A 12838-nucleotide genomic window follows, 5' to 3' on the forward strand; every position below is an offset into this window, starting at 1 on the left:
ATATGGAGGAAACCCCTGGACTGTTTTCATCCAAAACCTTAATTTCTTTTCGACTGCAGAAAGAAAGACATGGACATCTTGGATGACATGGGGGTGAGTAAATTATCAGCAAAAGATTATTTAAAAGTGAACTAATCCTTTAATTTAGAAATCGATGCATCGACCTTTTCTCCCACCCCTAGTGGATAAGGCTATTATTCCTGGATATCAGCGAAGCATTGGCTATAGGGATGATGAGTAGGGGTGGTGAAAAAAATCGATTATCGATTAATCGCGAGTATGTTATGGACGAGCATGAATCGATCATTAAATTTTCAAAAATCAATTTTTTTATTTATCTAAACCTGACACTACCACCGTGTGTGTGTGTGTGTGTGTTCATTAGATGAATGTAAATCTGTCGTTAATGCTGAGATGATTCTGAGGAAACACTCTAGAAATCCTCTCGCCTCCTCTGGAGCTCAGGCACATTAGCATTAGCGCGTTAGCACGGCTCAGATTCGCGCACAAACACCGAATAAACGCCTTCAATCCGCAGATTTATGAGCGCTTCAGATGAGCGAGCGTGACACACATCGACGCGCACATTCGCGGGAATTAAGGCGATCCTGAGGACGCGATGAGCGGATCTCACACACACACACACACACACACAGCCGGACTGATGCTGGAAATACACCGCCGCTCCGCTGCACCGACCCGCGGCTCCCGCTCACGGAACCGAACGGGCCTCGACACTCCTCCGACACAAACCCGTTTTTCTTCTGTCGTTTTTTCCCCTTTTGTCTTTCTCACGTCAGGAAACGAACGAGAGGAGCTCGAGCGTTCCACGCGCTTCCGCCCCCCTCACGCGCGCACCGCATCCATCACTCTTGACATTTTGTCACTGTGTTCTAGTACAGTATATAAGCTGAAGCTACAGTAAGTTGTTCAAAAATGTTCATTTTGTCTTCTTAATGATTAAATTGGACAATTTTCTTCTAGAAAGACAAGGTGTTTGGAGAAAAAACTTCTTCTTTACCTTGACATGTTTCGACTGCAACCTGCAGTCTTCCTCCACCTGAACACGTTGTCTTTCTAGAAGAAAATTGTCCAATTTCTACAGTATGTTGGTTCTGATCTACTTCCTAAAGGAAATAAGCCTTTCATTTATTTGTTATTGTTTAGTTCAACTTGATGAGTCACAACACAATGTGATGTATTCATTTCTGTGTAACTACACGACAAGTGCTTTGAGTTGTTGTTACTCAATAAAAGAGTTAAGTAATTCAGTAGCTGACTTTTTTTTTATACTGCAATCACTTTGTAGTGTATTTTCGTTTACTGTTGTGAAATGGAAAATCAATAATCGCTAATCGAGAATCGTTAAAGGTCCCCTTCTTCACGATTCCATTGTTCAAACTTTAGTTAGTGTGTAATGTTGCTGTTAGAGCATAAATAATACCTGTAAAATTATAAAGCTCAAAGTTCAATGCCAAGCGAGATATTTTATTTAACAGAAGTTCCCTTTCAAAGCCTACAGCGAACGGCTGGCTTGGACTACATCCTGGTACTTCCTTCTTTAATTACGTCAGTAGAGCAGTAGAACAGACTAACCTCCGCCCACAAAGAAACGCGAAAAAGGGGGCGCGGTCTTGTTGCTGTCCCACGTGGAGAAGCGGACGGTCGAGTGGAGAAAAGGAACTGTTGCGTTGAGTGTGTTTATCGCCATGTCATCGAGACGCTGTTATTTTCATCCAGGAGTCAAATCACCTTTGTTTGGCTTTCCCAGGGACGCTGTAGAGATTATTGAACGCATACATCTCTCCGTTAAGAGGCGTGACCTTTCCAACGCGCGCTAAGCTGCTGTCAAATTACAACACAGGAACCGCTTTCACGTGCGCTAAGCTGTGGTCGAATCACAGCACAGGAACCGCTTGCACAATCAGAACTCGTTACGTATTTCTGAAGGAGGGACTTCATAGCACAAGGAAATCACCAGCCGTTTTTAGGACAGTGGAAACAGCAGTACACAGATAAGTAAATAGTGTGAAAAATACTGTGTTTTTTTACACGCGAAACATGAACACATGTTATATTGCACACTGTAAACACAATCAAAGCTTCAAAAAAACACGAAGAACGGGACCTTTAATAATCGAAAATCGACTGTAATCGAATCGGGACTTCAATAATCGTAATCGAATCGAATCGGGAAATCAGACAGATTAACCACCCCTAATGATGAGTGTACCTGGGGAAGGCTGTGACTGTGAGCAGGGTCTGGTTGGGCTCCAGCACAGATGAAGCCTCTCTCCTCCGCTTCCCCATGTTATCTTCCACAGTGTTGAACTCCGACATCGTCCCTCCATACGGCTGTCCCGGCGTTCCCTCGATCATGTAGCTGCCGTACTCCGGCCTCCACAGAGTCGGGTGGCTGAAAACACACAAGGCTCGCATTTCAGGAGGTCGATACACTGGCCGTCGTCTATGAGAAGGAACATGTGAATTACTAGTGGAAGCTATTCATTGAGTCCATTTGGCATTGATGGATAAACGAGCTGTGGTGTATTAGAGACATCCGTCAAGTTCCTGCTCGCGTAATGAAACTAATGGTCAACAGACACGGCTTTTCAATGGCCAATAATGATATAAGAGAGTGCAGTGGTCAGTGGGCTCTGAGGCTAATAAAATGACTGAAGACAGACCCAAAATCACTCAGACGTCAAACATTACACAATGATTAGAGATTGGATTCTAAAGTTTGGAAATGAACCCAAAATTTCCACACATTTTAACGATTAAATTAAATGTTAATAATCAAAAAACATAACCATTCATGAAACGTATACAACTTAAAAACAATCTATTCATTTAAAAGAGTTAAAAACAAAACTTAGGGCCCTATGAAATTTTAAATCGTATGGATTCCATTTTAATGGTTTGATTAAATTGTAACATATAAAAAACACGACTAATCAATATCCCAAAATCACTCAGACGTCATACATTACACAATGATTAGAGACTGGATTGTAAAGTTTGGAAATGACGAGGAAAATTTATTCGAAAACCCAAATGTATTTGTTGTTAATTAATTTTTTCCCCAAATTCATTTTTTTCCCCCACATTTTATTGATTAAATTAAATGTTAATAATCAAAAAACATAACCATTTATGAAACGTATACAATTTAATAACAATCTATTCATTTAAAAGAGTTAAAAACAAACATTAGGGCTTATGAAAAGTGATTCCCCATTTTAAATCGTATGGATTCCTGTGAAGCTGCTTTGAAACAATGTGTATTGTGAAAAGCGCTATACAAATAAATTTGAATTGAATTGAATTCCATTTTAATGGTTTGATTAAATTGTAACAAATAAAAAACACGACTAATCAATATCCCAAAAACCCAAAATCACTCAACAGACGTCATACATTACACAATGATTAGAGACTGGATTGTAAAGTTTGGAAATGATGAGGAAAATCAATTCGAAAACCCAAATGTATTTGTTGTTAATTAATTTTTTCCCCTTTTTCCCCACATTTTAATGATTAAATTAAATGTTAATAATCAAAAAACATAACCATTCATGAAATTAGGGCCCTATGAAACGTGATTTCCCATTTTTAAACGTATGGATTCCATTTTAATACTTCGATTAAATTGTAACATGTAACGTCGTGTTTTTTATTTGTTACAATTTAAATTCCGATAAATTAAAATACACAATCGCTGAAAAAAAAAAATCGTTCATAGTTTTGTAAAAAAAAAAAAATTGATATTGATTAATCGTGTTTTTTATTTAAATTAATTAAAAACATTTTTTTTTTTACAAAACTATGAAAGATGTTTTTTTCAGAGATTGTGTATTTTAATTTATCTGAATTTAAAATGTAATTCAAATTCAATATTAAAAACCATCAATAAAACATTAGCAATTTGATTAAAAACAAATTAACGGTTTGATTAAATTGTAATTAAAAAACATGACGTCAATATAAAACTTAAACTTTTTTTTTTTTTTTTTTTTTTACAAAACTGAAAGATGTTTTTTCTGCAGAAATAGTTTTTAATTTATCTGGGTTTAAAATGTAATGCAAATCCAATACAAATAATCACTTTAATTAATCTTTTAAAATGTAATCAAACGGAAATTAAACAATTCCTTTTATTTTTTGGCACACAAAATAAAATTAAGGTGTTTTTGAGCTTTAATACACACAGACACTAGTCCAATCACGATTTAAATAATTGTACAACACTACATTTGATTTATTAATCCAAAAATTGCCAAATTCCACAACAATAAATATAATTTGTATGACGTATCCCATGATTCCAGTGTGTTTCTGCACCGTGGAATATATCCGTCTACGGCTGACGCAAGCGTTTTTAACGGGATCTGGGCTGGTGTGTGTGTGGTTGAACGAGCGGGACGGGTGAGGCTCTCCAGTGTGTGTGTGTGTGTGTGTGTGTGTGTGTGTGTGCAGCAGAGAGGCAGTAATGAGGAATGCCACGGCTCTCTCGTTTCCCAAAGCCTGCTGCTATTTCCCAACATCAGGGAGAATAAGGCCACATTCCCAAACTTCAGATAATGCTCATGCTGTCCAAACTAACTCCTGATCAGCCCATGTTTAAAAAAAAAGAATTTTCTACTATTATATTTCATTTACTGTGTAATAAAGCAACTGCCTTTGAATGTAAAAGTGCTGCAGTGCAGATAAATGGAGTGAGTCTGCTGAAAGAAAGAAGCGATTCTGAACAGAAACAAGAAATTCCTCTGGTCTTGATTGGCTGAACAGCGTCTCTTAGCCCCGCCCTCACTCACTGTAGTTTTAACTAATTTGCATAATGCCTGCCTCTGGTCTTGATTGGCTGAACAGCATCTCTTAGCCCCGCCCTCACTCACTGTAGTTGTATCTAATTTGCATAATGCCCTCCTCTGGTCTTGATTGGCTGAACAGCATCTCTTAGCCCCGCCCTCACTCACTGTAGTTGTATCTAATTTGCATAATGCCCTCCTCTGGTCATGATTGGCTGAACAGCATCTCTTAGCCCCGCCCTCACTCACTGTAGTTTTAACTAATTTGCATAATGCCCTCCTCTGGTCTTGATTGGCTGAACAGCATCTCTTAGCCCCGCCCTCACTCACTGTAGTTGTATCTAATTTGCATAATGCCCTCCTCTGGTCATGATTGGCTGAACAGCATCTCTTAGCCCCGCCCTCACTCACTGTAGTTTTAACTAATTTGCATAATGCAGCCTCTGGTCGTGATTGGCTGAACAGCATCTCTTAGCCCCGCCCTCACTCACTGTAGTTGTATCTAATTTGCATAATGCCCTCCTCTGGTCGTGATTGGCTGAACAGCATCTCTTAGCCCCGCCCTCACTCACTGTAGTTTTAACTAATTTCCATAATGCAGCCTCTGGTCTTGATTGGCTGAACAGCGTCTCTTAGCCCCGCCCTCACACACTGTAGTTTTAACTAATTTGCATAATGCCTGCCTCTGGTCTTGATTGGCTGAACAGCATCTCTTAGCCCCGCCCTCACTCACTGTAGTTGTATCTAATTTGCATAATGCAGCCTCTGGTCGTGATTGGCTGAACAGCATCTCTTAGCCCCGCCCTCACTCACTGTAGTTGTAACTAATTTGCATAATGCCCTCCTCTGCTAGTGATTGGCTGAACAGCATCTCTTAGCCCCGCCCTCACTCACTGTAGTTGTAACTAATTTGCATAATGCCCTCCTCTGCTAGTGATTGGCTGAACAGCATCTCTTAGCCCCGCCCTCACTCACTGTAGTCGTCTCTGAGAATGGTAGAGTTTGGTTGGTGGAGCAGACGCTTTTTTTCTGCCAACACACGCCATCATTATTGTTCGTATCACTTAGATTCATGTTCGTATCACTTAGATTCAGATATGATAATGAGCGTTTGCTTTCTGACCAATCAGAGCAGAGCAGCTTTCAGAGAGGCGGGGTTTAGAGAGACTGAAGCGTTTCAGACACAGAGAGAAGAGCTGATGCTGCAGTGGAGATTAAAGTGTTTAACAAAAACAACATTAGGAGTCTAAAAAAAAGCACAAATCTGATATTTTTGATGTTGCTTAACAATATAAACAATAATAATTGGACCTTGTTTTGTTAGTCAGTTACTCACTTGGGGTCGATCTTTTCACCCTTTTCCTGAAGGATCTCCAAAACATCCTTCCCGTTCAGAACCAGCCGGACTTTTTCATGCTGGTCATCCATCTCCACCAACATGTACTCCACCTGCAGGACGTCCAGACATCTGATTACACAGTGTGTGTGTGTGTGTGTGTGTGTGTGACTGTAGCAAAGCTGACCGCAGGTAAACACACTCATGTGTGAGAGAATTTGCCTTGCAAATCCAACAATGACAAAGCACAGTATTCTTCTTCTTCTTCTTCTTCTTCCAACATTGATTATGAAAGTGACATTCCCATTCTTCTTTTCCCCATTCCATTCACAAAGGATTCCCCTAAACCAACAGCATTCCAGCAGGTTTTACCGTAAACCCACTGACGTCTTGAATGACATGAAAAGCCATTTCAATAGCGGTTCAGGAACGGACATTAGCCTGATGATCCTGCGAGCTTGAGCATGCAAACACATGTTTAGTTCAGCGCTCTTTGAAGAAGAGGAAGAGGGAGAGACAGAGAGAGAGAGAGAGAGAGAGAGAGAGAGAGAGAGAGAGAGATCAGATATGTACATGCTTCGCCTATAGCAGTGCAGCGGTTGACGCACACCCACTCATTTTCCACAGTTTTGAATAATAACTCAAGCTATGAAACGGGAGAATATGAAGTCAAACTTCGCCTAGACTTTCAGCATGATCTCTTAAAGGGACAGTTCACCCAAAAACTTCACCCACGCCCTCAAGTCATCCGAGGTGTGCATGACATTCTTCTCTCAGTTATATTAATAAATGTCCTGGCTCTTCCGAGCTTTATAATGGCCGTTTCTTTTTGAAGTCCATAAAAGTGCATCTAAAAGTGTTTTATGACGGATAGATGCACTTTTATGATGGATGGATGCACTTTTATGACGGATGGATGCACTTTTATGACGGACGGATGCACTTTTATGACGGATAGATGCACTTTTATGACGGACGGATGCACTTTTATGATGGACGGATGCACTTTTATGATGGACGGATGCACTTTTATGATGGATGGATGCACTTTTATGATGGATGGATGCACTTTTATGACGGATGGATGCACTTTTATGACGGACGGATGCACTTTTATGATGGACGGATGCACTTTTATGATGGATGGATGCACTTTTATGACGGATAGATGCACTTTTATGATGGATGGATGCACTTTTATGATGATAGATGCACTTTTATGATGGATAGATGCACTTTTATGACGGACGGATGCACTTTTATGACGGATGGATGCACTTTTATGACGGATGGATGCACTTTTATGACGGACGGATGCACTTTTATGACGGATGGATGCACTTTTATGACGGATGGATGCACTTTTATGATGGACAGATGCACTTTTATGATGGACAGATGCACTTTTATGATGGATAGATGCACTTTTATGATGGATGGATGCACTTTTATGATGGATGGATGCACTTTTATGACGGATGGATGCACTTTTATGACGGACGGATGCACTTTTATGATGGACGGATGCACTTTTATGATGGATGGATGCACTTTTATGACGGATAGATGCACTTTTATGATGGATGGATGCACTTTTATGACAGATGGATGCACTTTTATGATGATAGATGCACTTTTATGATGGATAGATGCACTTTTATGACGGACGGATGCACTTTTATGACGGATGGATGCACTTTTATGACGGATGGATGCACTTTTATGACGGACGGATGCACTTTTATGACGGATGGATGCACTTTTATGACGGATGGATGCACTTTTATGATGGACAGATGCACTTTTATGATGGACAGATGCACTTTTATGATGGATAGATGCACTTTTATGATGGACAGATGCACTTTAATGATGGATATATGCACTTTAATGATGGATGCACTTTTATGATGGATGGATGCACTTTTATGATGGATAGACGCACTTTTATGATGCTTAGATGCACTTTTATGATGGATAGATGCATAGATGCACTTTTATGATGGATAGATGCACTTTTATGATGGATAGATGCACTTTTATGATGGATAGATGCACTTTTATGATTGATGGCTGCACTTTTATGATGGATGGCTGCACTTTTATGATGCTTAGATGCACTTTTATGATGGATGGATGCACTTTTATGATGGATGGAGGCACTTTTATGATGGATATATGCACTTTTATGATGATAGATGCACTTTTATGATGGATGGATGCACTTTTATGATGGATGGATGCACTTTTATGATGGATGGATGCACTTTTATGATGGATAGATGCACTTTTATGACGGATAGATGCACTTTTATGATGGATAGATGCACTTTTATGACGGATAGATGCACTTTTATGATGGATAGATGCACTTTTATGACGGATAGATGCACTTTTATGATGGATAGATGCACTTTTATGATGATAGATGCACTTTTATGATGGATAGATACACTTTTATGTTTATGATGGATAGATGCACTTTTATGATGATAGATGCACTTTTATGATGGATAGATACACTTTTATGTTTATGATGGATAGATACACTTTTATGTTTATGATGGATAGATGCACTTTTATGTTTATGATGGATAGATGCACTTTTATGATGATAGATGCACTTTTATGATGGATAGATACACTTTTATGTTTATGATGGATAGATACACTTTTATGTTTATGATGGATAGATACACTTTTATGTTTATGATGGATAGATACACTTTTATGTTTATGATGGATAGATGCACTTTTATGTTTATGATGGATAGATGCACTTTTATGATGGATAGATACACTTTTATGTTTATGATGGATAGATACACTTTTATGTTTATGATGGATAGATGCACTTTTATGTTTATGATGGATAGATACACTTTTATGTTTATGATGGATAGATACACTTTTATGTTTATGATGGATAGATGCACTTTTATGTTTATGATGGATAGATGCACTTTTATGATGATAGATGCACTTTTATGATGGATAGATACACTTTTATGTTTATGATGGATAGATACACTTTTATGTTTATGATGGATAGATACACTTTTATGTTTATGATGGATAGATGCACTTTTATGATGATAGATGCACTTTTATGATGATAGATGCACTTTTATGATGATAGATGCACTTTTATGATGGATAGATACACTTTTATGTTTATGATGGATAGATGCACTTTTATGATGATAGATGCACTTTTATGATGGATAGATGCACTTTTATGATGATAGATGCACTTTTATGATGATAGATGCACTTTTATGATGGATAGATACACTTTTATGTTTATGATGGATAGATACACTTTTATGTTTATGATGGATAGATACACTTTTATGTTTATGATGGATAGATGCACTTTTATGATGATAGATGCACTTTTATGATGATAGATGCACTTTTATGATGATAGATGCACTTTTATGATGATAGATGCACTTTTATGATGGATAGATGCACTTTTATGATGATAGATGCACTTTTATGATGGATAGATGCACTTTTATGATGATAGATGCACTTTTATGATGGATAGATGCACTTTTATGATGGATAGATGCACTTTTATGATGATAGATGCACTTTTATGATGGATAGATGCACTTTTATGATGATAGATGCACTTTTATGATGATAGATGCACTTTTATGATGATAGATGCACTTTTATGATGATAGATGCACTTTTATGATGGATAGATACACTTTTATGTTTATGATGGATAGATGCACTTTTATGATGAATAGATGCACTTTTATGATGGATAGATGCACTTTTATGATGGATAGATGCACTTTTATGATGATAGATGCACTTTTATGATGGATAGATGCACTTTTATGATGATAGATGCACTTTTATGATGATAGATGCACTTTTATGATGGATAGATGCACTTTTATGATGATAGATGCACTTTTATGATGGATAGATGCACTTTTATGATGATAGATGCACTTTTATGATGGATAGATGCACTTTTATGATGGATAGATGCACTTTTATGATGATAGATGCACTTTTATGATGGATAGATGCACTTTTATGATGATAGATGCACTTTTATGATGATAGATGCACTTTTATGATGATAGATGCACTTTTATGATGATAGATGCACTTTTATGATGGATAGATACACTTTTATGTTTATGATGGATAGATGCACTTTTATGATGAATAGATGCACTTTTATGATGGATAGATGCACTTTTATGATGGATAGATGCACTTTTATGATGGATAGATGCACTTTTATGATGAATAGATGCACTTTTATGATGGATAGATGCACTTTTATGATGATAGATGCACTTTTATGATGGATAGATACACTTTTATGTTTATGATGGATAGATGCACTTTTATGATGATAGATGCACTTTTATGATGATAGATGCACTTTTATGATGATAGATGCACTTTTATGACGGATAGATGCACTTTTATGATGATAGATGCACTTTTATGACGGATAGATGCACTTTTATGATGATGGATGCACTTTTATGATGGATAGATGCACTTTTATGATGGATAGATGCACTTTTATGATGGATAGATGCACTTTTATGATGATAGATGCACTTTTATGACGGATAGATGCACTTTTATGATGATAGATGCACTTTTATGACGGATAGATGCACTTTTATGATGGATAGATGCACTTTTATGATGGATAGATGCACTTTTATGATGGATAGATGCACTTTTATGATGATAGATGCACTTTTATGACGGATAGATGCACTTTTATGATGGATAGATGCACTTTTATGATGGATAGATGCACTTTTATGATGGACAGATGCACTTTTATGATGGATAGATGCACTTTTATGATGGATAGATGCACTTTTATGATGGATAGATGCACTTTTATGATGGATAGATGCACTTTTATGATGATAGATGCACTTTTATGTTTATGATGGATAGATGCACTTTTATGATGATAGATGCACTTTTATGATGATAGATGCACTTTTATGATGATAGATGCACTTTTATGATGATAGATGCACTTTTATGACGGATAGATGCACTTTTATGATGATAGATGCACTTTTATGACGGATAGATGCACTTTTATGATGATGGATGCACTTTTATGATGGATAGATGCACTTTTATGATGGATAGATGCACTTTTATGATGATAGATGCACTTTTATGACGGATAGATGCACTTTTATGATGGATAGATGCACTTTTATGATGGATAGATGCACTTTTATGATGGATAGATGCACTTTTATGATGATAGATGCACTTTTATGACGGATAGATGCACTTTTATGATGGATAGATGCACTTTTATGATGGATAGATGCACTTTTATGATGGATAGATGCACTTTTATGATGATAGATGCACTTTTATGATGATAGATGCACTTTTATGATGATAGATGCACTTTTATGATGGATAGATGCACTTTTATGATGGATAGATGCACTTTTATGATGATAGATGCACTTTTATGATGATAGATGCACTTTTATGATGATAGATGCACTTTTATGATGGATAGATGCACTTTTATGATGATAGATGCACTTTTATGATGGATGGATGCACTTTTATGACGGATGGATGCACTTTTATGTTTATGATGGATAGATGCACTTTTATGACGGACAGATGCACTTTTATGACGGATAGACAAACTTTTATGACGGATAGATGCACTTTTATGGACTTCAAACAGAAACATCCAATATAAAGCTTGGAAGAGTAAGAACATTATTAATATAACTCAGATTGTGTTCGTCTGAAAGAAGAATGTCACACCTCGGATCATGGCTTGAGGGCGAGTAAATCATGGGATAATTTTCATTTTTGGGTGAACTATCCCTTTAATAAACCCATCGTCTCTGACCATAACGTTAACTCAAGTGTTTTTGCTTTGACTCTTTATATAAAGTCTTTGCAGTCATCTAGAAAACACAAGCGCAATGATTTTAAGATCAAGTCAAGAGTGCCCCCCAAAAAAGTGCATAACTGAAGGTGCACCTGCTCACGCGCAGCATCCACACATTGCGTCATCGCGTCACGTGTTCCCCAAACCGCCTCACTCACCTCGTCTCCCCACTTCAGCACGTCCTTCTGCCGCTCTTTGACCTTATTGTAGATGTTGAGGAACTGGAGGATGCCGTGCTTCCTCACGTGGTCCGCGTGTCTCCTGGTCTCGTCCCAGTTGAGCGGCGAGCCTTGCGACAGTAAGCCCATCTCGCACACCGACCGTACCGTGACCGTTACCTCAACTTCGGCTTCTCCCGGGACGCGCTTCTCAAAGCTCGCGAGCGCGCGCGCGCTAGGCCTTAAATGACTCGTTTAAGCCGCGGAGGGTTTGGCTCTTTGCTCCCGAGCGCGTCTCGGTATCGCTACACCTCGCGTTGTGACGGAATCGCGCGGCCTCGAGCTGCGAGCGCTTGGCGTTTGACCGGGAGTGCGCGAGTTATGTCAGTCCCGTCCTCGCGCACGGGCTCTTTGCTTGCGCCGAGAGCACGTGACCGTGTCGTCATCACGTGACTCAGCAGGCCCAGTTCCGCTTCATTGTTGTCGACGGCAGCGCTCGAATGTGCTTTTGTAATCATGACACTGCACAAATATATAAATTATTGTTTAATCGCGTGTATTTTGGAATATGCTTACGGTTATGGTGACG

General features: G+C 38.4%; 1 protein-coding gene across 1 annotated transcript in view; it reads right to left on the reverse strand.

The window, feature by feature from the left end:
- Positions 1–12696, reverse strand: part of gclc (glutamate-cysteine ligase, catalytic subunit) — a 51777-nt gene extending 39081 nt beyond the window's left edge. The window contains exons 1-3 of the mRNA XM_079842857.1: positions 12250–12696; positions 6148–6260; positions 2234–2416 (exon numbers count right to left, since the gene is read on the reverse strand). Of these exons, the coding sequence (XP_079698983.1) occupies positions 2234–2416; positions 6148–6260; positions 12250–12399 (446 nt within the window). The 5' untranslated portion in view covers positions 12400–12696. The remainder of the gene's footprint in view (positions 1–2233; positions 2417–6147; positions 6261–12249) is intronic.
- Between the last annotated feature and the right edge of the window lie 142 nt (positions 12697–12838).

Source organism: Gobio gobio, assembly GCF_949357685.1.
Source record: "Gobio gobio genome assembly, chromosome: 18".
NCBI lineage: Eukaryota > Metazoa > Chordata > Actinopteri > Cypriniformes > Gobionidae > Gobio > Gobio gobio.